Genomic DNA, 27744 nt, shown 5'->3' on the forward strand with positions numbered 1-27744 from the left:
GACTGGGGCCTTCGCCTGGCACACCCTGCGCTGTGGGACTGGGGCCTCTGTTCCTTGAGCAAACAATGTCTTCACTGGTGCTTGGAGTGCTCATTTATTTTGATGGAATGGGAGGTTTGTTTGCAATTTACATTAAGATCTAGGATTGTTTTGGTAGGTCACTGAATGGGCTGTGAAGAAATTAGGACTCTCACGCTATGCAGACAGACCTTCTGGGACGTATAGCGGAGGCAACAAGCGGAAATTGTCAACTGCCATTGCACTGATTGGATGCCCACCAGTCATCTTTCTGGTTAGTGAGAAATTGTGATCTAGGAGTAACAAAGGCAATGACTGGGAATTTTCTCGGGGTTACTTTACTCAGATTACATCTCACTCCGATTGCTGCTAACATCTGCAGCAGAGTAGGAGAAACTCCAAGGGATTCCTAGACAATTTCTGAAGGGTTCAGAAAGTTTTAATGAAGCATGGTTACAAACATTGTTGATGATGATTTCATATTGTGGTACAATTGATACAGGTCCAGGGTGATTTGGGGGCCGTAAAGATCCAGGAATATTCATAGCTCAATCTTTGCTACATTCAGCACTTACTGATTTAAGGCAGATTGTCAACTGGAGTGATCTAAATTTCATTGGGGAGGGAAAAGAAAATTGTCCAGGGTTTGCCTGAAAGGAGCAGGCTTGTCTTCTGCTTTCCACAGAGCTGAACAGCCTATTAACTGTTGCTGACCAGTTTCTCAAACTATAAGAGGTGTCGATGTATACTGCCCAAGTATGTCTCTAGAGCTGGTCCCAGTGAGAGTAACAAACTTCAAGCAAACGTAGACCAAATTTATAACACTTATTGTCACCAGAAGCTGTAGTCATTCTTCTCTTTAATGGCAGGATGAACCTACGACGGGAATGGATCCCAAGGCCAGGCGCTTTCTCTGGAATTGCATCCTGAGTGTGATCAGAGAAGGGAGATCAGTGGTACTCACCTCACACAGGTTAGTGGCCATTAACTGCTGCTTCCTTTAGAGACAAATACTTTGGGAAATGTGTTCCGAAGCCCACATACAGCCTGTTCTAAAATAAGACTGTCAGCCGAGTCTCTGGCCTCACGTGCTGTTTATCACGGAAGTGGCTGACATCCATTTGTAACATGACTTGTCTATGTCTCAGGTCAGCCTCTCTGCTGCTGAAACCCTCATCTGTGCTTCTATTTCAACTAATGCTGTGATCTTCTGACTGGGCTATCATCCTCCACCCTCGATAATCTTCATCTCTTTCAAAACACAGCCAGTATCTGACTCATTCCGACTCACCAACTACCCCTATCTACGCCACCTTATGTTGATTGCTGGCTCCTCCATGTATCAAACTAAAAATAAAGGAGATGACTGCAATGTGGTTTGAGCCTATTTTACTTGTGCATGGTAACTTGTGCATGGCTGCAGAAGATGTCGGCAAGGTTCCAAATGGGTATTTTGTCTCTGCCTTCATAAAGGAGACAGATAATGGAAACATTCTGGTTAGAAAGGTGGAGTGCAAAATAACCATAATGAGAGGGAAGTAGTGGAGAAACTGACCTCCTTGAAGATTCCTCCTTGAATCACCAGGACTGGTTGACTTGTATCCCATGCTATTAAAGGAAGCCAAGGAGGAAATAATGAATGTTCTGAGGATCATGCTGTAGATACACTTGAGGTACCAGAGCATTGAAAGTCTACAAATAAAGTACAATTATTCAAAAAGGCTAGAAGGGATAGGCCAATGATTATAGAATTTGATGGTAGGCAAATTCCTGGAATCAATATTGAGAGAGAGGATTAACTGTAACTTGGAGAGTCATAGATTAATCAGGGATAGTCAGCATGGTTTTGCTTAGGGATTGTCATTTCTTTCTTAATTTTTTTGAGGATGTTACAAGGACAATTGAGGCAGTGATTGTTGTCTACATGGATTTTTGAGGCATTTGACAAGGTCCCACATGACAGACTGTTTTAAAAAAAAACTAAAACTGATGGGACATGGGAATGTGCTGAGTTGGATCCAAAATCAGCTCAGTGACAAGAAACAAAGGATCGTGGTTGTCAGATGCTGTTGAGAATGACAACTGGTTCCTAACGATGAGGGCTTTGCAGGCCTCAGTTTTTGACTTCTTGCTATTTGGGGTACGTATCAATGATTTAGACTTAAATGTGGGAGACATGATTGGGAAATTTGCAGTTGAGACACAACACCAAAGTTTACAGTACATGATAGGTTTGACTATGACTTCAACTATAGGATATCAGTGGATTGGTTGAGTGGTGGAAAAGTGGCAAATGGAATTCAGTCCATGAGAAGTGGAAGGTTATGCATTTGGGGAAGTCAATAAAAGCACAGGAATGCACAGTGAACAGGAGGGTATTGAGAGGAATAAAGGAAGTGAGAGACCTCAGGGTACGTGTCCACAGCTCCCTGAAGGTGCCAGGACTGGTGGTTAAGGTGGTAAAGAAGGCGTTGACATGCCTTCTTTCATTAAGTGTGGCATTGAATATAACAGCAGAGATGTAATGCTGGAATTATGTAGGACACTAGTTAGGCCACAGCAAATATTTGGTGTACAATTCTGATCACCACATTACAGGAAGGACGTAATTGCTCTGGAAAGGATACAGAGATTAACAAAAATATTGCCGGTGGAGGGGTGGGGTGGGAGCTTTAAGATTGAAGATTGAGGAAAGATTGGACAGTGTTGTTTTCCTTAAAACTGAGGAGGCTGAAGGATGACTTAATGAGGGGCTAGGATAAGAGTGGGTAGGGTAGACTTGTTTTCCATAGCAGAAAAGGTAGTTACTAGGGTGCACAAATTTAAGGCGATTGGTAGAAAGATTAGAGGGAACACAAAGAAATGTTTTTTTCACCCAGAGTGTGGCAGATGTCTGGAATTTGCTGTCCAGTTTGGCAGAAACCCTCAATTAATTTAAAAACACCCTGGAATTGCATTTGAAGCACTATAAGGCTATGGATCAGGTGCTGGAAAGTGGGATTAAAATGGGACCCTAGATTTTTCAGCCAGTGCAGACCAGATGGGCAGAATGGCCTGTGTTGTTAGTTTTTTATGGAAATGTTGAAATCCATTCATAACTTTGTCTATCCCTGACTCTAATCTATTCCTGTTCTATAGGCCATTAAGAACTACCTTTTCTTCCACTGCCTTGACATGACTATCTTCAGCTGTCCAGGTCCCTAGTTCTAGAGTACCCTGTCTCTCATCCATCCTCCGTTAAACTTCAACCTTCAGTCAACTCTTCTAATCTGTCTTTGGCACCAAGACAACCATTTCCTGATGAAACTTCTGTGAAGTGCCTTGTAATATTTTTCACTGTTAAAGAAGCCCTGTTGATGGAAGTTATATCGGTAGTTCAGACCTGGGCCTCAGCTAGCCACCAAGCCTGATTGGATGCAGTGACTCCAGTCAGGCAGAGGAGAAGGATTGATTAAAGTTGGATGTTGGATTTAAAAAATGTTCTAAAGAGAGAAAAAGAACAGAGGAAAAGGAAGATAAAGTAATGTGGGGATCTGATCTATGCTAACCATGTGACTATGTAATCCAGTCAGAAATGTTAGCTCATTATAAGCACAAGATTTTTAAAGTTTGTGTGCTTTGGTTGATAGATTAACCATGATCTATAGATTTCTGCGTAAGTAAAAAGATGACAGTATGTGTGTATCTGATGATATTTTTATTCCTTGTTAGCATGGAGGAATGTGAGGCACTGTGCACGAGGATGGCCATCATGGTGAATGGGCGATTCCGCTGTCTTGGCAGTGTGCAGCACCTGAAGAGCAGGTAACTTCATTCTAATTGTCTTTTCAAATCAAATTAGGAATCAAGCAATAATGCATGCATGTTTCACTGTATATTTTCCACACAGCAAATCGGGAGCTACATTAATATTCTACCTCCTGAAGATATAGTTTTTGAATAAGTCAAACCTATTATTTTCTTAACTCATTGAATAATGATTTTGTTTTTTTTTTGTAAATCACCAATGGAAGAAGCCATGTGAGGTTCTTGTATTACATTGGTCTATTGAAATCACAATGCATCAAATAAACCAACAATTTCCCAAACTTTCTTTTAACCTTCGATTGCCTCCTGTTGAGGGCACTGTCGGTATTTATTTAAGCTAATGCATTGCAATGCTGAAACATCACTGATGTTGCCCACAGTAATAATGTTATGGTCATCTGAATTACAGTTACTGTAACAGTTACACAATTACTGCTTGTTTCAGCATCACTGCCCATCAAGTTACCATTACTTATCTGACTCTTTAATTGGATTAGTGCCATGTAATTCACTGCCAGCCACTCAGCATCTCCTGTACAATTTCAAACTGAGAGATCAAGATAAATTGGTCTTTCAAATGATGTTGATAGTGCTGGCCCCTACATGTCTGACCTACTTAACATTAAATTGCCTGAATCGATAGTGCTGTCCTCTTGAGACAGACTATTGTTACGTCAGATCACACTCCAGCACAAATCCTACACAGAGGGAACACAAAGAAATGTTTTTTTTCACCCAGAGTGTGGCAGATGTCTGGAATTTGCTGTCCAGTTTGGCAGAAACCCTCAATTAATTTAAAAACACCCTGGAATTGCTGCAGAGTGGTGACATGGAGAGACTGATGAAACATTAAACCAAAACTCCAATCTCCTTGTTCAGATGGACATTAAACATTCCAGGGTATAGTTTGGAGATCTGACAGTTCTTTCGTACTCCGGTCCATATCCCAAACTGGCCGCTTGTTGCATGTTATATGTAGGACATTGCTCAGCAAAAAATAGCTGCTGCTTTGTTAATATAATTACAGTAATCACATTACATGGAAACCATGTTCAAGTTCCTTTTGAAAGACAATAGTTAGTAAGTAAATGCAACTTATGTTTTCTAAATAGTTCCATTAAGTGACTGCCCAGGCATCAAGCTTTGTTAATTCTTCCAGACTTTATTTTCCATTTGGAATTTTTTTTCGTGTAATATTTAATTTTCTCTCCATATGTGACCTGATGTATCTGTAACCAAAAAGATAAGCCTCTTGTGGTGCAGTGTTAGTGTCCCTACCTCTGAGCCAGGTGACCCAGGTCATACCTGTTCTAGAGGTGTGTAATAACATCACTGAACAGGTTGCTTAAAATATATCTACATCCCAGCATGTCTCAACCCTTCTGTCTCATAGAGTTATAGAGATGTATAGCACAGAAACAAATGCTGTAACAAAATCTGTAAACCTTACTACTTATATAAATTATTTGGATGTGAATATAAATGACAAAAAGCAATGGACCAGTGCCAGTTATTGCATTTCCTCACGTGTTGCAGCCTCTCCCTGTCCCAATGAACTAGGATTTGGAGCAGAAACGTGCAATTTGTCTCGCCTGTGCTATAATGTGGACTCTTTGTTCTGTTTTCACACATGAAATATTCTTTATATTTTTAAAAAGCATTGCATTAGGAGGAAGAATCAAAACTTGCCATCAATATCTATATTTGGAAATGTTCTACAGCCCAACTGATTAATCTTTGCCCTAGGTTTGGAGACGGTTACACCATCATCCTGAGGATGGACAGTACCACGCTGGATTCATCTAATGTTGAGGAATTCATGGTGTCCACATTCCCAGGCTGCGTGTTGAAGGAAAAGCACCACAGCATGTTGCAACATCAGATACCAACGGGGTGCTGCTCCCTGGCCAAAATCTTCAGTGCCCTCATGACCAACAAAGAAAAACTGAAGATTGAAGACTATTCAGTGTCTCAAACTACATTAGATCAAGTAAGAACTAATTTTCCAGATACACTAGTGATACATTACAGTGCAGCTCCTAAACCAGGGCTGAGACCCTGCTGAGTGGCACACCACCAGCTCTGATGTTTGCCAGTAGACCAGGAAAGGCAAGCCCTGAAGGTACACACGGTTAAAAGTACTTGTGTCCACGTGCCAGCTTATCTTTATAAAGAGCTGGAACTCAATCGCAAACATTTTAAAGATGCAATATGTTTATGTAAATATTTCCCAATACTAAATCAGGTCATTTTAATGTTTGCACTAATTCCAGTTATACTGCAGTTGATGTATAGTTCTGGGGATGTCAGGGTGCTTTTTGGAGACCAGCAATGGATTCTATGCTCAGTGGAAATTATTTTATAAAATGTATTTCTGGGCACCAACTGCTGCTGGTCGGGTTGCAGCTGCTGAAAAAGCAGGATCTGTTCCCTTCCACCATCACTTCATCTCCCAACCTTGCTTTGCTCTCCTGTCTGGCCAGTCCCACCACCTTTTCACCCCACTGTCCCTCCAATAAATTCTAAATGAACTTGCCAGTACAGGTACTGAATATAACACAATGGGGACATAACTGGCTTAAGTGTACATTATCTTGTGTGCTGAGCTGCCCCTCAAGTCTAACTTGCGACAGTGCAGACAGTTTGTTCAGGGGACCACAGGAATAAATTCAACAACAAACTATGGCAGTGTGGGTGGATGGTAATTCCACTTGGTATCATGGTTGTGGGAAAAGAGGAGTAAGCTGCTGCACTCACCCAGCTCTTCTGAATTTACAGAAAAGTTGAAAAATCTGTGTTTAGCCATTTTGTGAGCCACATATTGTTATAATTGTTTCCCATCTCATGTTGAAATGTGGCCCATGTCGGAGAATCACTTGTGTTGAATCTCAAGGGCAATACAAATATAATTTGAATTTAAAATATGAAAACATATGTAGTATTACTTTACTACAAATCAGGGACATCAAGGACAATGGATTGCAGAGTAACAGGTAGGTTTTCAGACTATGCTGACATTCATCATCCAAACTCGCAAGTAAGATTGGTTCTTTGTATGAAGTAACGGACAATTATCCATATTGTTACACGTCACTGGGGTCAACCCACTGGAAATCAAGCCTCGCTATTCCCAGAGTCTTCACAAAAGCTAAAGATGCTAAAATGTAGGCAGAATTCCCCAATGTATTTGTCTTTTAGGACAAGGTGTCAGAAAACATGGGCCAGGTTTCTGTGCTTAAAAAGAGTGACTATTTATTACAAATAAATAGATTCTAGCTACAGGCAAATAATTACGAACCATCGATGTATAACTCTACTAGTTAAAAATCTAATCCACTTATAAAACACCTGTACACTTAAACAGACACAAAGAAAGGATGTTATTAGTGAAGAGAAAGATTTGGTGTGTAGGGGGGATCGACAGCCCATTACTCCCTGTCCATGGGGATTGCTGAGATGATCCGAACACTGCTTCTCAGTCTTCCTTCTACAGATATTTTCACTTGTTTACAGGAGACACAGTATGTCTGGTTATAAAGGTCTTGATTATTAATTAGAAGTCCCTGCTTACAGCAATTGATGATAGGAAATGAACTAGCTATCATCATACTTAAGATATTTTCCACTGCAGAACAAAAACTGCTCCTTCTCCAAAGATCCAATGACTTTTGCCTCAAACATTTACACCCTTGAGTTGGTCACCTGCCTGCGATCCAATCATATCGCAAAAATAACCAAAGAACTGCAGATGCTGGAAATCAGAAATAAAAACAAATTGCTGGAAAAACTCAGCAGGTCTGGCAGCAGCTGTGGAGAGGAAGTAGAGTTAACATTTGGTGATCTAGCAGTTCCTCCGTTTCCTGGTCGGTATCCAAAAATGGTCACTTGGTGCGTGCTATTTGTTAGACATTGCTGTGCAAAAAAATAGCTGCTGCTTTGTTAATGAGTTGTTCATGTATGTTCCGTCTGCAAAAATGACCCTGAGCTTGCTGTTGCTTGCCAACTTAAATAGACCACCGTGTTCCCTGGCCAACATCTCTCTCTCAGGCTTGCTGCAGTGCTCCAGAAAAAGCTCAATGCAAGCTGGAAGAATAGCATCTCATTTTCCACTCAGGGACCCTGCAGCCTTCAGGAATTGATACCAAGTTCAATAATTTTAGGCCTGAGCACCTTCTCCCATGTACTTACCCTAACCCCATACACCAGGCCTTGTCATTACGTGGGCTGTTACTACAAACATTGTCACCCCTTAATCGTCCCCTTTAGCAGCTGTTGATTTCCCAGGCTGGCCTTTATGCATTCCTTTGTCTGCCCAACCTTTATACTCTCTCACTGGGCTCCATCTCCACCTACCATTTACTCCTCCTCCTACCCCATCTTCAGCATATATACCTACTTTTCTCCGGTCTAAATCAGTTCTGAAGAAGGGTCACTGGACCTGAAGCATTAACTCTGCTTTCTCTTTACAGATGCTGCCAGACCTGCTGAGTTGTTCCAGAAGTTTTTGTTTTTGTTGCTAATCAAATTGCTGTTGGCAGGCAGAAGGCGTTTGTCATCGTTAACTGTCACTAGTCATAGACCAATCGGTTTCCTGTTGTCAACCAAATCTTCATTTGTACGCAGCCCTTGGCTCCAGCTTGTCTCTCACTAGACCACCCTCACTCCTTGAACAAGTAGCTGTGTAAATAACACTTAACATGAGTGCTTTTTGGTGAAGCAATGCAACAACAATCCTTGGCTTTAAAATCAATTCTTCCATTTCAGTACACAATCAAAATACAAAAAAATAAACATATATCATTTTTACAATGCTGTTGGACCCTGTTCCAAGGAGTATGTGGGAGAATTAAAATCCATGAAAATAATTCATAAATGTTTAAACAAATATTTTTAGTTATTGGATCTGGATTTTTCATGTTCCATTAGTTAACTTTTCCCTTTCCTTGTCTAGGTATTTGTCAATTTTGCCAAGGACCAAAGTGAAGACTACTATTTGAAGGACATTTTCACACATGGACCCCAATACCAGGATACAGTAAAGCGCATCACAAATTTTTTAGCAGACGAAAACATGAGGGAGAGTTCAGTATGATCAGGGTATAAGCAAATCCACTTGCTATCTGCAATGCAAATAACAGATTCCAAATGCAACAAGTTCAAGGGTGTTCCAGGACTGAACCATCTGTCACTGGATGATCAACAACCGATTCCTCAACTGCAGACCTACCTTCCCTGCCCCTATTTCAAGTTACCATTAATTACCTTCTGAAAAAGAAACTTCTATTCCTAACCTTAAATCTTTCTGGATTTGTATGAACAATGGTTGAAACGTACAAACTGTTATATTTATACAGTTTCTTCATATCTTTTAGTTCATTTTGAATTTTTTTAGCTCTTGCAGCTGAAGTGTTTACATTGCAGTTTTGTCTGGAATTTTTTGAAACAGAAAAAAAATGAAAAAAAATCTCATGTTGATACATTGCAGTAAACTTCCACCCCTCCACTCCTAATGGTTTTGCCCTGCCAGAGTGAGCCATGGTATTTTGCTTTTTTGATGATAAAGGGATGTTATACTGCTAGATGTGGAGGGAGAGTGAGAAATGCAAGGATTAAAAGCTTTTTTTTAATGTGCACTGGATAAGGTATGGGCTAATAAAATTAAGATAGGATCAGATTGCCCCATTACACTGGAGGTATTTGAGATTTTCTCCATTCCTTACCTAAACTGCTATAAGATGGAATATTGCTATCAGTCTTAGCTACATGATACCCTCGATGACCTTTGACATCACTGTCCCAAAATCTGGATTTTGTTCAGTTTTGTGTGCATCTAATTTTCATGTACTCAGTGTAAATGAACAAGGGTAGTTTTCACACTGAATAGAACGTAACCACAGTTCTCTCACCTCTGACTCTGAGAAGGCTGTAGGTTTGTGTCCCAATTCAGGGACTTTCAGTTCACACAGGCTTGCAGTTCTTGCTGTTCGAAAATAAAATATTCCAATTTTTAAAGCAATAAACAAATAAATTATATCTCTTAAATTAATAAAGCACCTTTTTGAAAAGAAAATCACTGTTTACAGTACATGCCTGATATATAAGCACTGCCTGACCAGTGCAATTCTGACCACCAGGCATGTGTCTTATACATATGTTTAAAATCACTATCTTGCACCCATTCTAGCATTGTTGCTGGGTGCGCATATTTCATTCTGAGTCCAGATATTTATTTGATCTCTGGGATTTACTTGCAGGATCTAAGTTGATTTAATTTAAAAATAATTGCAGGAGTATTTCCAGCATGGTTTTCTGCACCTTGGAGCTTCCCGTAATCAACGAACTGTGACGTTGTCAGGGCACAGACAGAAAGTGCCTCCTCTCTCTCAGTGAATGAAGATCCTTGATACACAACTCTTGTTAACATTTTCCTTATCACCTAGGTGGACTGGGTTCCCACCCCTCAGTGGGCAGTGCATTATTAATGAAATATCAAATCAAATCCTCACTCTGATGTTTAAAGTCCAATGCTGACTGCAGAGCCATTTTCTAAATATATGCATAAAACAAAACAATCAAATGGAGCTGCAGTGGACAGTTAGCCATTGGTCACAGTCAGCTGTATAGATTATTCTATCTTGCTGTCAACATTAATATGGACTTTAAAGATAAATGGAAGTTTAGTCAGTTATGGGAAGTTTCCTTTCTGTTACACATCAATGAAAAATGTCTGACTGGGAAATGGATGGTCCATCTCTGTGCCTTGCATCAAAGGCGTCTAAAAATGAATAAAGCTTTCATTTTTATAGTGCTTTTCATTACCTCAGGAGTCCTAAAGTGCTTTAAAATCAATGAAGTACTTTTGAAGTATAGGAAAAGCAGCAGCTAATTTGTTCACAGCAAGATTCTACAAACAGGAATGTGATAATGACCAGATAATCGGTTTAAAATATTGGTAAAGATAGAAGTGTTGGTGAGGACCGTGGTAGAACTCCATGCTCTTTTTCAACATAACATCATGGAATCTTTTATGTTAATCTCAGATTGGGCCTATGCTTAACATTTCAAGAGATAGATGACACCTTCAGCAGAGCGGCACTCCCAAGTACTGCACTGAAGTGTCTGCCGAGATTAAATACTCAAAGTCTTTGGAGTGGTACATTGACTCAGAGGTAAGAACGGGGATATCAGAATGAGTCAACCTGACACTAGTTTACAAGTGGAAAAAGACCTGAGAGTGACTGACATTAAATCGTGCTTATGTACCTCATTATAATATTATCCTTGAGAAGCAGCACGGTGGCTCAATGGTTAGTGCTGCTGCCTCACAGTGCCAGGGACCTGAGTTTGATTCCACCTTCGGGCGACTGTTTGTAGGAATTTGCACATTCTCCCTGTGTCTGTGTGGGTTTCCTCCCACAGTCTAAAGATGTGCAGGTTAGGTGGATTGGCCATGGGAAATACAGGGTTAAAGGGAGAGGATAGGGGGTCTGAGTGGGATGCTCTTAGGAGGGTCAGTGTGGTTTCAATGGGCAGAATGGCCTGCTTCCACACTGTAAGGATTCTATGATTCTAAACGGCTTCACCCAAAGATGTACTTTACAAAAAGCATCCTTAATTAGGGTGCAAAATCAGAATTCTTGCATATTTAATATGTATTTTTAACTGTTATTGGGTAGAATCCTTCTATACCTGGCCATTCAACTTAATGGATATTTAACTGAAGATTTGATTACAAGTTTGAAAGATGTCACATTTAATATTGTGGGAATTTAACACTATTCCCCCCACCCCAATCTATATTACAACGTGACAAAAACCATTCAGGAGAACAGCTGAAACAAGGACAGGAACTTGCCTGTTATCTTCTCATGGGATTAGAATATAAACTGTTGTTATCAGCAGCCAAAAATGGCATCACCCAGAAGACAGGGGATGTCCACTCCAAATATAAAATGTGAGGTCTTGGTGATATCCTTGGCCAGTTTGCAATGTTAGCCTGATCTAAGTCCTGACTTCCCTACCAGGCCAAACCTGCTGAGAACTGTATCATGGACCTGAAGAAGCTGTGTGAGACAAGTTGTTTTAGGTGTCTTGTGACTTGCAGGGCAGGAGTGTTCCTTCAAATCCCTAAGGAAGTGGTGGGCCTTCCCATTGTATCAACAATGGAATCAGGTCCATCACCTACCTTGGATCCTTTTACCCTGGCAGCAATTCCAACCCAGTTAAAATTGAACCTTGTAGGGTAATGAAATTTATGCATGGACTAGAAGCCATATGCAGCCCACCAGTCTGCACTGATCGCTGTTACCGTGGCTACGCATCACTGGGTCTCCATTCATAATATCTATGGTATGTTGACAGGGCTTGAGTTAGTCCAGTTCTCCCTCCCTTTTCTCTTCAACTGCTGGGATTTTGGGGTTGTTGCAGTGTCCACAAAACTGGTTAGGAGGGCCTGTTCACATGCAACTGGTGAACTTCTTGTTTCTTCTTGTGAGGAAGGGAGTCCTCTGGTTAACTGGCTCACACATGACTAAAATAGGGTATCATAGGTGCCGATCAACTCTGGTTCCAACAGTCAGAGAGTGATGGTATGTGGCTGTTGAGAAATGTGTTGGTAATTGCCTTTGTTAAAAGGCCAGCAATAGTGGTGCGTAATCCTTCAAATCAATCCTATCTTGGTGCTTGTTCATGGTGCATTGGTCTGTTGATAGGGACTCCACTCTCTGGATGAGTAGCCACCAAGGGAGAGGTGGGGGGGGGGCGTTGGTGGAGAGGGGCAGAAGGGGTGGGCATGAAGAGAACTGAATGTGTGTAAATCCAGTTAATTATAGCTTTCCTGTGTAGCATCAGAGTGAGAGTTTCAATCTGAAACTGGCCAATTCGTTTTGACACTGATCAGTGATGGAAACCCAACAGTTAAAAATGGGTTAATGGTTGAAATGTTTCATACTTTGCTGTTTTGCTTTATTACTTTGCATTTTTGTATTTGCCATGTTCTGTAACAGGCCAGAAAATAAGCAAAGAACAAAAAGACAAGTGAATATTGGCAATGAAATCAACAGATTGTGAGCAGGGTACTGAAATGAGGGGCAATACTGGAATTGTCAGTAAATCGAGGTGTAATTCAGCTGTTCTAGCTGTTTCTGTAATCCCACTGAAGGGGCAGGGAAAGTCTGGAGAAGGGGTACTTTTTGTTCACAATACACTACTGTCAGTGTGATATCCTTGCCAGAATGTGTTTTCTTCCGTGCATGCAAACCAATACCCAATGGAGTTGTGGCATCTAGTGGACCTGGAGCTCTTCAGGTGTCTTGGTCTATGAAGTGTTTCCCATGAAACCACTCAGGGATGGTCCTGGCCACTGGTGACACTGGAGCCACCTAGCAGGGAAGGTTCCTCAACTCCAGGGTCTCTCCTCAAAATGCGCCAACCAAAATTCTTGCCCATCTGTTGCTCCATAAAATGAGGAATATGTATTTCACAGAAACTGTTTCTCTCCAGAAACTTCCTCTCCACTTGCACAATGAGGTGTGACAGAATTATTTTCTGAATATTCGGTAGGTTTTAAGGCTGAAGAACATTTTTGGGAAAATCTAGAAAAGACCCTTGCTTTCCATTCAGCCTGTCCTACAACATCAACAAGCACTAAGACTATTTTGAGTGAGATGCCAGGTACGATTCCAGTTCCTGGAGTTATTCATGTTACTCTTTTCTGGTTTGACTTTCTTGACAGGAGCAGCAACAATTGACATTAGGGGCATCAGAATGGGTGGGGAGTGGTGGCTGGTACAGTGAGTAATTAGTTGGGATTCCTGCTCCTGACAGCCATCCATTGACTCTGTGACAACAAGGTATGTGTGCGATTGTCAAGTGAGGACAGTATTGAATGTCCTCAGCCTGAGGTATTGAGGTTGATCATAACACAGACATTTCTGAGCTTGGCTGATCCACTAATTGTAATAGTGGAGGCAATTGGGCTTAGAACCTTCAAACTCAGATGGTTGTAAAATGTTATGGAGATAGTGATCTGGAGTTGCTGTAGATTGATTCTAGGTACAGTTCTTGAAAAACACATTCCAGTATCCTTTGTGTCATTTTATGGGTAAGATGGATATTTCAGGTCCACATTGCATAAGAGTCAAATGTGTGTATATTTTGAGCTGAGTTTTAACACTCTCTCAAGCTGCTCTTACTGTTGCTTCTGTTCTTGGTCCCATTCATTATTATATTGGACAGTGTACTAATTTTGACATCAAAATAAAGACTTACACTGAAGAGTATTTGCCTCCAGTATCTTCATTAAATGGTTTGAGTCCATCGTGTTGAGTTGAATAACTGGTCACTGTGTAGTCCATGTTTAAATCTGCCTCCTTGCAAATATATTTCTAGTATCCCAGGATTATCCAGTAACTCATGTCTTCCAGATTTTATGGCAGAACAACGAACATAGTTTATTTATTTAAGTGGAGCATTATTTTATTGACAATCTAAACTTCCTGCCGAATGTGGAAGAAATCGGGCCAGACTGGGACCAAAACAAATGTTAACATTCCCACTCAATCTGGACAGGGGCAGAACTTCCTTTTTCCTTTGAGACTAAGTCAGGAATCATGGGTAAAAGTGGAAGGCACCTCTGCTCAGGCGGAGGTCAGGTTTTCCTGCACAACTGCATTCTTCTCTGTTCATTACACATTCAAGCACCAGTAAAATGATAAATGTTGTTGGCAGAAAGTTTGGAAGCCCATCAGAATCTTCCAGGCTCTAACATCTGGTGTCATGTTTAAAAAGAACCCAGTCAGCACTTCAATCTCTGCTCATTAACCTCAAATGCCCCTGGAGATGTCAGAGACCAGGCAAAATGATGATTTGGTTTTAATGGTGCCTAGATAGAGGTTCTCCTGAAGACTGAGGAGAGAGGGATGCTCTTTTCCCAGGGAACAGTAACAGGACATTGTCAGAACTGCCACAAGAAGATGAATGATTTGCTGCACTTTGCCAAGCTATATACCACACTCTACTCAATGCATCATGATGTTATGAGTGAGTTAGCATTGTACGGTTGCCATTGCAGGGTATGTCACACAGAAGGTTGAGTGCAAGATATTTTCATCTGACCCTTCATGTGCAATCAATAACTCTCTCACTTCATTACTACTACCAATGTAACACCACTGGTACCATAGTGGTACTGCCCTTCTCATCTGCCCAAGGTTCACACTTTGTAAGGAGCTGCAACACTCAGCAGCTCACACAGCATCAGGTCATTCCCATCACAGTTAGGGGAACATAGACACCTGATAGCCTTTCACCAATGGCTCACATGGGGCAAGACCACAACCACAAAAGATGGTCTTATGAATTAGCTAATGCACTTTCCTGTCTGTGTCAAGTTTGCTGGCATCAGCCTGTGTCATTTGGATAGGCTTATTAGCTTGATTAGGCTTGATCCCTTGCATCATAAGTGTTTAACAACACTACAACCGAGGCCGTTCATGAACTGATCAACATGGAGAGGCTTTACCCCTAATACTATAAGCTTCTTTGCGAAGGAACAATCAGGTTACTGAAGACTTTTGTACTCACCAGAACTTAGAAGATGAAGTCTAGCACCCCCCAGTACTTGCCACATGTAAATAATATGGTCCCCATTATAGGCTAAATAAGGTTGTGCCCATGAAGATAACTATAGCAGATTCAAGACATACTAATGAATGGTGGAATGATTCCTGGGTTTGGAAGGCCAACCCACCTGAACGGTTCTAAGAACGTATTAGCAAAATCTTAACCCATCATTGGAAACTTGAATTTTTTTCTCCTGTCTAAGGTTATTGCCACTCCAGGATCAGAGTGGGTGTTCTGATTGCCCAGCAACTTCTAAAATGTAAGATGGACCTATTCAATATGTATTATAATTGCATTTTGTACGTGTGCTTCAGAACACGGAGTGTAGGTAGTAACCCTGAATTTGCTGAGATGTTTTTGCTATTAACCAGATACAGAATCTCAACTTTTGAGAAGGATCCTGCTGAGCAGGTGGATACATTGACATCAACGTGTGACATGAAAGGCTAGTTTTGACAGGCATTTGTGTTGTACAAAGAACTCAGTCTTCACATCAAACAATCCAGGGTGTATGTTCACATCATTATGGTGAGAGAGAATGTGCAAATCTAAGTTACCTGTTGTTCATCCACGAATTAGATAAAAATAAGATTTTCAACGTACTTTAATTTGAGAAAATTCTGAGCTGCTTTTTTTTCTTTGCAAATCTACATCTTTCAATAAGTCTTATTTGTAACTTTAGCCTGAATTGTTTGGTGTGCCAATTTGAAGTTATCTGCCTGTTGTAACACACACAATTTATATTAAGCATCTGTCTATCTCTGAATGAACAGATATGATAAAATGATAACTAAATCATTCACTCCATGCACTAGGTTTACAATTTAGCGTTTTTTTTAGTTGCTAGAAATTTCCATGTCTATCCGAACTTCAGTGGAACTGTGCAAAATCCAGATCGGTTGAAGTTGCCATCAGCAGGAGGTGGGATACAATGTTGCAGTTTGGAATGTATGCTAAAGATATCAAAGATGTTGAAATATGACAGAAGGTTGGGATTGGAGTCTGACTGAAGGTGGAGGAAGGAGGGCAGGATTCTTTCAGTGCCTGAGTTTTCACTGTTAACTCAACATTGATGAAGTAAAGAAATACTTGCATTTCAGATCATAAGAAGGCCATTCAGCCCCTCGAGTCTGCTCAGCCATTCAATAGCATAATGGCTGATCTGACGTTCCTCACGTCTACATTCCTGCATTTCAAACGTAACCCTTAACTCCTCTACTGATCAAGAATCTATCTTGGCCTTAAATGTACACAAGGATCTGGCCCCACATCTCTCTGCAACAAGCTGTTCCAAAGACACCGGACCCTCTGAGAGAAGAAATGCCTCCTCATCTCAATCTTAAGCTGGTGCTCCTTAATTCTGAGACTCTGCTGTCTGGTGTAGACTCTCCCCTGAGGGGAAACATCCTCACAGCATTTACTCTGTCAAGCTCCTTAAGAATCCTATATGTTTCAATGAGATCACCTCTCATTCTTCTAAAGACCAGTGACCAGAATCCCAACTGGTTAGCCTTTGCTCATGAGACAATCCCTTCAAACTGAGGATCATCCTAGTAAACCTTCTCTGAACTGCTTCCAATAAATAATAAGAGGACCAAAACTGCTCACAGTACTCCCAGTGGTCTCGCAGCACCTTGTACCACTGCAGTAAAACTTCCCTACTCTTGTACTCCAACCCTCCTGAAATAAGGGCAAACATTCCATTAGCCTTTCTGATTACCTGCTGCACCTGTATACTAGCTTTGTGTTGTGTAATACCTTTCACAATCTCAAGACATCTCAAAATGCTTCAGACAATGAAGTCATTCCTAAATGCAGTAAATATGTCAGTCAATATGCCTACTGCAAGACCCCACATGCAGCACTGAGACAACGTCCAGACAATCTTTACTTTAGATGATAGTTGAGGGATCAATATTTATCAAGAAAAGAGGAGACCTCATTTGCTCTTTGAACAGTACCACAGAATTTTTGAAGAACTTGGAGAGAACAATTTGACTATTTAGTGACTGATTTACTCAGCCTGTACTGTCTGCTTCAATATTAGATGATGCCAAATATTCTGACATTTGTGGATGGCTGACCAATTGACTCCTACACTGATGCTGAATAAAGTCTGATAGATTTTAACAGGATTCCCGTAGGCTGCTATCGTGGATTCAGAGTTCAACAAACCCTGGCTTCGATTATAAGTTCCCACAAAAGGATTTACATTTTAATTAGTCTCCTGTGCAAAGGTACTCTCAGATTTGATCTGTGCTTTGTGCTGATGTAGCTCCTCCTACCTGAAGTGAAGATAGACTACAAGTGGCTTCAGCCGTAAGGGAGAAGGTGGAAAAAAAACCCAGATTTGTCCGATTGTCTTGTGCCAGGACTGTGAAGTACATGTGATAACACAATATAAATAGTTATGTTGTAATCTAGTCTAAAATAATCAAGATTATATTTGTTTTACATAAGAACCTTTAAAATAAATACACTTCAGAATGAAGACTATTAACAGGAATATTAAAATATGTAATAGCAAACAGCTTCTGTTTTCAGAAAGATTAAGCTGCACCAGCTCTGATTTACACTTGCCTCCAGATTCAAATGCAGTATTTCTTGTAAATTGTCAGATTTGAATTCCATCGTTTCCTGGACTACTAGCTGCTTTATCTCTGGCATTTCTGGAAATCTGCCATCTAATAGGAACTGTGATACTAGAGCAGAGAGATTACTGGAATGGGCATCACCATTCCCAATTCTGAGGGAGAACGTTCTCCTGTGACAAAGATTGATGCAGGCAAATGCAGGGATGGAAGGTTCTGAGGTTAAAATGGATGGGACCCATTGGTTGAATTTGGTGTAACAGTACTTCAAGGCAGTAGCTCAGGAGAAATGGTGAACAGGAGAAAGGAATTGGGAGATGGGTGAAGCTGTAGACGTTGCCCTGTTTACATTGCAGAGCAGGTTCCAAAGCAGCTGGAAAATTCAGAAAAATAACGGAGAAGGTTTTAAGCAATGATTGACAAGTTTATTCAGAACCCAAATGATTCCCTGACCTCGACTCCTGTAGTTGGAAAACACACATTCCCAGCCTCTGAGATATCCTTGTATCCACAGTATGTGTGTAGTTGGTCCAATTATGTTTCTGATTAAGAATGTTAATGATGGCCAATCTGACGATGGTGATGTTGTTGACTGTTAAGAGGAAGCTGCTGTAATCTGTTGATAGTCGTTGCATGATGGTTGTGTGATGCAGATGTCACTTGCCATTTTTCAGACTAAGCCAATAGGTTGTACAGTTTTGTTGTAAGCAGGCACATACTAATTCAGAGATAACAAGGTGTAGAGCTGGATGAACACAGCAGGCCAAGCCGCATCAGAGGAGCAGGAAGGCTGACGTTTCGGGCCTAGACCCTTCACATACAGTAGTTAAGGAGTTACAAATAGAACTGAAGACTGCGCAGTCATCAGCGACGTTTCACACTTACAACTCCAGGTTGGAGGGAAGATCATTAATGAAGCAGCTGAAGATTTTGCGTCTAGAATACCATCCTGAAAACTCCTGCAACAATGTCCTGGGGCTGAGCTGATTGACATCCAACAAGTCGAACCATCTTCCTTTCTGCTAGGTATGAGTCCAGTCAGAGCAGACATTTTGCCCTATACCCAGTGACTTCAAATGCACTAGGGCTCCTGGTGCGATGTTCAATGAAAACCTGCCTGAGTGTCACGGGAGCACAATCTCACATCGAGTTCTGTTCCATAGTGGATGGTGAAAGAACCCATTGTTCCACCAGAGGGAGCCCCAGTCTACAGGTTCAACATAAGCTGTGGGTATTTATTTCATCGATAAATTGCTGACTTCTTTTCCATCACCTGACCATCACACACAGTCTGAAGTTGTTACAGCGACCTGTTTGTGAACAAGCTGATCCTGACAGGCAAGGTGTTTCCGAATTGATCACGCGCCTGCCATGTGCATTTTGACTTGACCTCTGTTCCGTTCTCGGTCCTTTGGAAAGGAGCATCTCGTCTGAAGTGTTCAGCATGAAGACTGGGGTGAGGGGGAGAAATGTAATAATCAATTATTAATCAATAAACATAAATAATCAATAAACACATACCAACCAGCAGGAAGTCTTTTAAAATCTTTGGTACTCAGATTAGGGGCCAATTATAAACAAAAATAGAAATTGCTGGAAAAGCTCAGCAGGTCTGGCAGCATCTGTGGACAAAAATCAGAGTTAATGTTTTAGGTCCAGTGACCCTTCCTCACAGCCAATTATAAATGTCATTTTGTCAACCACTGCTTAATTGGCAATACTACTTTAAGCATAAACTGCCTCCATGAGCCCAGGTAGCTCAGCTGGTGGAACACCAGGCTTTTAATAGGGTTGTGTAGTGGTAATGTCACTAAACTCATGTTCCAGAGACCCAAACTAATGCCTTGAAGACATGGGTTCAAACCCCATTACGGCAGATACTGAAATCAGATATTCAACTCCCTCCATCCTCAGTGGCTGTAGTGTATATATCAATTACAGGATGTACCAAAGTAACTGACCATTAGCTCCTCCAAACCTGCTGCCTTCACCACCAAGGGCAGTAGCTATTCCTTCGTTGTCACTAGATTAACATCTGTGAGCTCCTCACCAAACAGCATTGTGGCTGTATTTTCAACAAATGGACTACAGGTTCTTCAAGAATGTGGATCATGTGTTTTCCTGTGAGGATTGAGCCAGCAAGGTCCAAATCCTGAGCAAAAACAGAAGTTGCTGGAAAAGCTCAACAGGTCTGGCAGCATCTGTGAAGAAAAAAATCAGAGTTAATGTTTCAGGTTCTGAGGAAGGGTCACCAGACCCAAAACGTTAACTCTGATTTTTTTCTTCACGGATGTTGCCAAACCTGCTGAGCTTTTCCAGCAACTTCTGTTTTTGTTCTTGATTTACAGCATCCACAGTTCTTTTGGTTTTTATTTAGTATCCAAATGCTGAGCATTTGGTTAAGAAGAAATAAGCTCATGATTTCAGGATGTGGTGGGGTTCTATGCTCCAGTAATTTCCCCTAAAAGCTGCAGAGGGCATGGTGCCAGAGGTTAATACACTGTAAAAACAATGAGAAAATGCTGATTGCTACCGTTAACCATGGGGTTAGAAATGAGAGACATCATCTGTGCTTCCTGCTCCCCTTTACCATCCACAGTCCCGATTGTATCTGTATCCTGTGTGTGAACGATGGATTCTGACTCTGATATCGCTACTAATCTTGGTCCCCTTCCCAAGAGGTCGTTCTCTATGCAAGCCTGGATTGTGTGAGGCCTGCAGATGATTGGTTGTGGAATCACCACATTTAAGGTCATTCTCTTCATGCATCGACTGTCCAGAAGGCAGCACCAAACAGTGACCATGAGCAGGTTTTTGCCCCCTTCTGAAGCCAATTGTAGTTCAACAACTGCCCTTCCTCACGAATCAGCTAAATGCAGCAACGAGCAGCAGCAGACTTGGTAAATTTGCTCCAGGCAGGACACACATTCACGGAGCCATTGGATAGAACAGAGCTGTGACACTTACTAATTCAGGTGGCTGTGTTCTTGTCGTTCGGGCACTGACCACAGGTCCTCTCTCAGACACTTCAATACCTCTGTAATCAGCACATGGTTCACACTGGATGTCCTTTTCCTCATTTGATGCAGTAGCTGATGAAATGGAATGGCAGATTCCTCAACAGAATTGACAAAGCTTGGGTCCGTTCCCTTTGTTTGCCGGTCTGGCAATCTGCTCTGAAAGTTTAAGATGTGTCAGTTGCAATAATCTATATTTTTACACAAAGTTAATTTCCAAATACCGTGAAGTGAGTGTGAGGGGTCCATGTGCCAGCCCAGTGAGTAAATATGCCACCCTGCAGCTAAATTAATGTACAACCCAGGGAGAAGGTCCTCACAGAGATGGATGGAAAATTTGGAAGATTAAGGACAAGTGAAACCACAAGGTCTGCCCATGGCCCATGGTACAACTGGCTCAGTGTTTATGATTAAATGAGATGGCAAAATTGGTTGGGAGTACATGTGAAGCTACGATGAAGTTTGACTTTTACACTTCACATGAAAGAGAAGCCTGCCAACTTCTCCAAAAATAGGATTACATGTTAGTAACAAGTAGGGAATAGCTGAGGCACCCATACCCCACTTGAAAAGGGGATAATCTCAGAGTAAAGGGGTCACCCATTTAAGACAGAAGTGAGGAGGATATTTTTTTCTGAGGGCAGTCAATCTGTGGAATTCTTGACAGCAAACAGCTATCAAGGCTGGATCATTGATAATGTTCAAGGCTGAGATAAAAAGATTTTTATTCTGTAAAGGAATCAAAGGTTGTGGGGATAAGGCTGGAAAGTGGAATAAAGGATTATCAGATCAGTTGTGATCTAATTGAATGGTACAGCAGAGTTGATGGGCCGAATAGCATACTTTTGGTCCTACTTCCTACAGTAGGTGGAAACCTAGTGGTAACACTCATATTTCTGAGAGGACTGAATGTTCTCTCTGGAGTAACAGAAAACAGAAGTTAGAACTGTTTCCCTGTCCTAAAGGAAATAGTGACTCATTAAGATTACGATGCGGGCCCCCTCTTACTTGGCATGAAGATGGATTCTCCCTGTCTAGTTCATAATGAGTTCTTAAAGTTGGAGGACCAATCAGCCACCTTCCAGTTTGAGAGGAACAGGCTACAGTGGCAGGTATGTCAGGGAGAAGAGTGTTCTCACTAACACTTTTAAAACTTTCTTTCAAAAATAGTTTCAGCACTCAGGCCCCTACTGTTCAAAGAGGGTTGGAGAAAAGGCAGAGTTGGCAAACCCTCTCTGGGTGACGTGCCAAAACAGATACGCCAACAGGTTAAAATGTTCAGCCCTGCCTAGACTGCCAGTACCCCTGGCCTGCCAACAAGCACCTACATTGTACCCCTGTGGATGCAGGAATCTGATGGTTGGCTGGAAGTGATAATGTTAACACAATGTGGGGCAGATAATACAGTGAGAGTGATACAATCTCTGTGGACATGATGGGGATCCCATCAGGAAACCAGGCCAGTGCTGGTATTTTTGACTCTTGCCCACCTCCAGTCCCACTCCTGATGGTGCTTGCAAATTCAGCCCAGAAAATTGTGGGTTCAAATCTCATTCCACAAATTTGAATGCATCATCCAGTCTGGTGGTCTAGGGACAGCTGGTGGGTTGTGGTGCACAGTTGGAGGGGGGGGGGTTGCAGGTTATGCTTCACTGTTGGAGGTTTTGCCTAACAGATTAGACATCACATTCACGCGTGTGGTGCTCTCTTTAAAAGATCTCCTGGTACTATTTCAAAGATCAGAGTGTCCTAGACAACACTTATCCCAAATATTTACCTCAACATCATTAAAACAGATTTTTTTTTTGCTCATTGTCCCATGATTGATGTACCAGAGACCCTTCTGTGTACAAATTGGCTGCTGCAATTTCAACTTTTACGAAAATTAGCTATAAAACCTTTCGGGAGAGATGCAGTAGCGAAAAGCACAGCGAGGAAGTTGTGAAAGGCGTTCTATAAATGTAAGTCCTTTATCTCGGGTTTCCTCATTGGCCCTGCTCTGTGCTGCACTGTGCATCTCAGTAAGCATCAGTAATAAGTCCTGCGATGGAATATAACAGTGGGGACCTCATTTTGCAAAGTGCACATGTCTGCACGCCAAGTAAGGACTGGATTTGATGGCTCTGGGGTCGGGATGTGTATACTCCCGTCAAGGTGTGAGAAACTGGTTTCCCTTTATTGGTGCCAGGAGGAGGAGTGAATGCAGAGGGGCCAGGCTGTCTACCAGAATAAGGGAGAAGCTAAGCCCCGCTTTCCTCACCTCTCTCTGCGAGCTCCAGCCGCTGCTTGTCCGGAGGAGCTTCGGAAACGAGACGAAGGGCTTATCCGCCGGGGGCACGCGGTGGTCAGCCGTGGCACCGGCGCCGTATGGAGTCCCCTGCAGGAGGCGGACTCCTGAGGTGCGGCTGAGGGGGCGAAGAGGAGCGGCCACCCTCTGGCCAGGGGCCTTCACCAAGGCTGGCAGGGACATCTTCATTTTCCACAGTCCGTCACTCTTGGCGTGGCCGCCCCTGGGGTCTACCCGTCTCTGCCGCTTGGGTTTATCCAGGGTCAGGGTGGATCCGGGTGAGGGATCTCCCTTAGGGGAATCACTTTCAGAGGGATCTGCCTTGGGGGGTGGGGGACCTGCCTTGGGGGGTGGGGGACCTGCCTTAGCGGGTGGGGGACGTGCCTCAGGGGGTGGGGGATCTGGGGCTGGGGTATCTCCCTCACTGGGTGGATCCCCGATCTCCTCAGCAGCCTCCGGCGGCTCTCGGACTCGGGCTAAAGCGGCCCGGAGATCCACTGTGATCCTTTGCACTCGCCTAGGGCCCGGCTGTCCGGAGAGGGTAGGGAAGTTAGCAGCAGCTTTGCCCCGCACATCGCCGGGCTCCTGGGGCTGGCTGTGTACCCCAGCGGGGGTAGGGACCCGGGGGCACCGTACACTGCCCCTCCAGCCCCTCCGAATGGTCAGCGCTGCAGACAGCGGCTCCTTGTCCACTGCGGTCTCCCCGAGGCGGAGGCAGCGCCCCAACAACAGGCTGAGGTCGAGCGGCCGAGCGGGTGGCCCCTGTCTCTCGCACCGTCTGCTCGCCCTCACTGCCCGGAGGCGGGGGTCCATGCCCCCCGCCCCCAACCCTAACCCTGGGGGTGATCACACAACACCGGGACTGCCACCCAACAAACATTCACTCTAATATATTCCCTCCTGCTCTCCTGAAGACGCTGTCTCCTGTTCGAGTCCCACTTCTCTCTCGGATCCAAGTCCGGAGTGCCTCACAGGCTGATTGATTGTGGGAGGCAGTGCAGGCAAGCCGGAACTTGTGCAGGCGCTTTCCAGATGGGTAGGGGGTTGGTGGGAGGGAGGGTCACGGAAATGGGGAGGGGGGAGCGGTGTCACTGGAGTGGAGGAAGGGTCCCTGAGGTTACTGGAATGAGGACAGGGGCACTGAGGTGAGGAGACGGGAGTCACTGGGTAGGGAAAGGGGTCACTCTGTTAAGAAGAGCAGCCAGAGAGAGAGGTCATTGGGTGAGGAGAGATGAATCTGAAACCTACAGTAACAAGGCAAAGAATAATTTTGGGACTAGCACGGAAGTTATGGGGATGTAACTGTAAACAGTGGTTTCTATAGACACCACCGGGAACACAATGATGCTAGTCAGTCTGAAAAGATTTCCTCCTTTCTTTGTAACCAGTGCTGTTCCAACTGATTTTAGAAATGGTTGTTGGCAAAGGAAAGTTCAGTTTTCACTCTATGCTGAGTTATACAGTCACAGCCGGGGCCGGGGGCGGGGTGGGGGTTGCGAAGCAGTTAGAGTGTTAGAATTGGTTTCCATGTTCCTGCATTCCTCCCTTCAACTGTTACCAAGTGCACTTCTGTAATAAGGTGTGCGTGAGCATAGACTAAGGACAGATTGGGTTGCATCAAATAGCCCACTAAACTTGCAAGAAAAGCTGTGACTTCGCTCAGGTAGTATGGAAGGCAGCTGTCTTGGTAATATTTAAATCTTTCATGGAACAGGGTATCAATGGTAAGACCAACATTTGTTGCAGATCCCTAACTGCCCTTGAATTGAGTAGCTTGCTGGGCCATTTCATAGAGCACTTAAGAGTCAATTTCTGTGAATCTGAAATCACACATAGAAGAGAAGTTAAATGTTTCTGGATGAAGTCCAGTCTACACTTTCGAGTTGGAGTTTTATTTCAACCAACCATCCTCCATAAAACTCTCTGACCTTCTGGCTGATTAATTTTAATGTATAGTCTAATTTTTCTTTCATTAACCAGTTTGGACTTGTTGGGACAGGTGGAACTTGAATCCAGGTCTATCACTGTGCCACAAGACCCTAAACCAAACCTAATACACTTCTGGCAAAAACAAAATAAAACTAAATTGATTCGAATTAAAAAATAACCCAGATGGTGCAGTTAGTAAAGAGAAAACTGAAAATCAGTTTAAAATTTAATTGGTGGGGGAATTATGCAACCCAATCCTCCCACTGCCCAATGGCTCTAACATTTTCGAATGTTCCATCAGACAGGCCCACGAGCAGACTGATGAGGAGCTTTTCGGACTTGCTCATTCCCTTGCAATTTGTGCCCAAAGATCAGGAGTATGGGGCTGAAGTGTAACCACAAATTCAACACAAGATCCCTTAAATAAGAAAACAGTCACCCCACAATCAATGTACATGTGGTCAATAGAAAATGCAGTTGGCCTGCCTGGGGTGGAGAATTCCAAATATCCACTAATGTCTGAGTGAAGAAATTTCTCCTCATCTAAGTGTAAATAGTCTGGCCCTTATTCTGAAAATAAATTCCTGGCTCTCGACTCCACAGCTGGGGAATCATCATTTTTGCTTCCATTCTGTCTATCCCTTTCAGAATTTTATAAATTTCTCTGAAATCATCTCTCCTTGTAAACTGATTTTTGTAAATGCAGTTGTTGTTTGCCAAGCAAAACAATCTAAATGTTGATTTTTGTCTCTTGCTCCTTTATTTTAGATTCCACGTTACCTCTTTCAGGCACACAACTGAGCAATGATGGGTCTTAGTCAGGATCAAGGACTCTGGGGGCTGCCTGGTAATCAGAGGCTGGCAGCTGTGTGCCACTGAGCAGTGCCACTGGGGCATCAGTGACCAAAGCTACAAACACACCCACTTGAAATAGGATCGCCAAGGGAGCCAGGCCATTGTTGAGTGATGTTAGGAGTGGGGTTAATGGGTTAGGGGATTGGGGGTCAGCAGAAAGGGCAGTGACATGGTTCTGAGTGGATACCCCTCTGCTGTTGCCAGGACTCTGGATCAAGCAGTGAGTGCCTTTGAAAGAGATGGTTTGTTTCTCAGGTTGCTCACATGGCGAGTTGCCACTATCTGAATAACTGGAGTGGCAAGCTAAGGACCTTAATTGTGATGGGGCTTCCTGACACCGACTCAATCAGAGCAGCGGTTAGAAGGCAGCAGAGGCTAGAAGGCAACAGAGTCCCTCCCGCCTGAATAGATGCACCTCACCACCCCTCACCAAACTGTCTGTTAGGGGAACATGGTAAATTCCAGCCAAGAGGCTGTTTCATTTGAAGAGAACAAAACTGGAGGCCATCATTATAAGATAGTCTTCACCACAGCACGATGGCTCAGTGGTTAGCGCTGCTGCCTCACAGTGCCAGGGACCCAGGTTTGATCCCACCCTTGGGTGACTGTCTGTGTGGAGTTTGCACATTCTCCCCATGTCTGCGTGGGTCTCCTCCAGGTGCTCCAGTTTCCTGCCACAGTCCAAAGATGTGCAGGCTAGGTGGATTGGCCATGCTAAACTGCCCATAGTGTTCAGGGATGTGTAGATTAGGTGGGTTATGAGGGATGGGTCTGGGTGGGATGCTCTGAGGGGTGGTGTGGACTTGTTGGGCTGAACGGTCTGTTTCCACACTTTAGGGATTCTATGGAAGAAATCAAACAGAATTCAAGGCATTTTCTTTACCCAGAGAGTAGTGAGAGTATGGAACTCACCACCAGGGGGAGTAGTGATGTGAATGTTAAAAATCCATTGTAGAGGATGTTAAATATAGGGGTTTGGTGTTATTCTGACCAGAGTTAAATGAGAAAGGATGGGAGGAGGCCTGAGTGGAGTATAATTGCGAGCACAAATATTTTCTGTATATGCTACATAGTGCTTCTTTGCAACACAGTGATTGGATTTTGTATTTAAGGGACAAGTGAACTTACACGCTAATGTCTTAAGAGCAGAATAATGCAGAAGAATATTATAGAATCCCTACAGTGCAGAAAAAAGCCATTCAGCCCATTGAGGCTGCATCCCACCCAGACCGAACACTCACACACTATCCCCGTAACCCTGAATTCCCCATGGCTAAGGTCAAAAATCACACAACCACCAGGTTATAGTCCAATAAGTTTATTTGAAGACACAGGCTTTCGCAGTCTCGCTCCTTCTTCAGGTGTCACTGAGAGAGGTGGCATCAGACACAGAATTTATAAGCAAAAGATCAAAGGGTCATAGATCTGATGCGAATGTATTGAACAAACCTAAAATGGCTGTTAAATCTTTAATCAGTTAGAAAGGATTAATATGCAAATCCCAGAATTTCTTTCAATTCACTGCCCTGAGATAACTAAAAGTTTTATCACTATACCAGAGGTGACATCTCAGGTCAGACAAGGTGTGAGCCCTTGTTTAGAATGTGGCTATGTATTA

The 27744-nt window shown here is 42.8% G+C and overlaps 1 protein-coding gene and 1 long non-coding RNA gene across 2 annotated transcripts in view; one reads left to right on the forward strand and one right to left on the reverse strand.

The window, feature by feature from the left end:
- abca7 (ATP-binding cassette, sub-family A (ABC1), member 7) overlaps positions 1 to 10543 on the forward strand; it is a 181282-nt gene extending 170739 nt beyond the window's left edge. Inside the window, exons 44-48 of the mRNA XM_048613899.1 lie at positions 158 to 292; positions 888 to 991; positions 3730 to 3822; positions 5572 to 5815; positions 8777 to 10543. Coding sequence (XP_048469856.1) covers positions 158 to 292; positions 888 to 991; positions 3730 to 3822; positions 5572 to 5815; positions 8777 to 8917 — 717 coding nt within the window. The 3' untranslated portion in view covers positions 8918 to 10543. The remainder of the gene's footprint in view (positions 1 to 157; positions 293 to 887; positions 992 to 3729; positions 3823 to 5571; positions 5816 to 8776) is intronic.
- Positions 10544 to 18010: 7467 nt separating this feature from the next.
- Positions 18011 to 23475, reverse strand: LOC125486506. Its single transcript, XR_007265170.1, has 3 exons — positions 23316 to 23475; positions 21006 to 21214; positions 18011 to 19489 (listed from the first exon to the last, which is right to left on the reverse strand). It is a non-coding gene; the product is annotated as an uncharacterized LOC125486506 (long non-coding RNA).
- Positions 23476 to 27744: the final 4269 nt, after the last annotated feature.

Source organism: Rhincodon typus, chromosome 29 (assembly GCF_021869965.1).
Source record: "Rhincodon typus isolate 14 chromosome 29, sRhiTyp1.1, whole genome shotgun sequence".
Lineage (NCBI taxonomy): Eukaryota > Metazoa > Chordata > Chondrichthyes > Orectolobiformes > Rhincodontidae > Rhincodon > Rhincodon typus.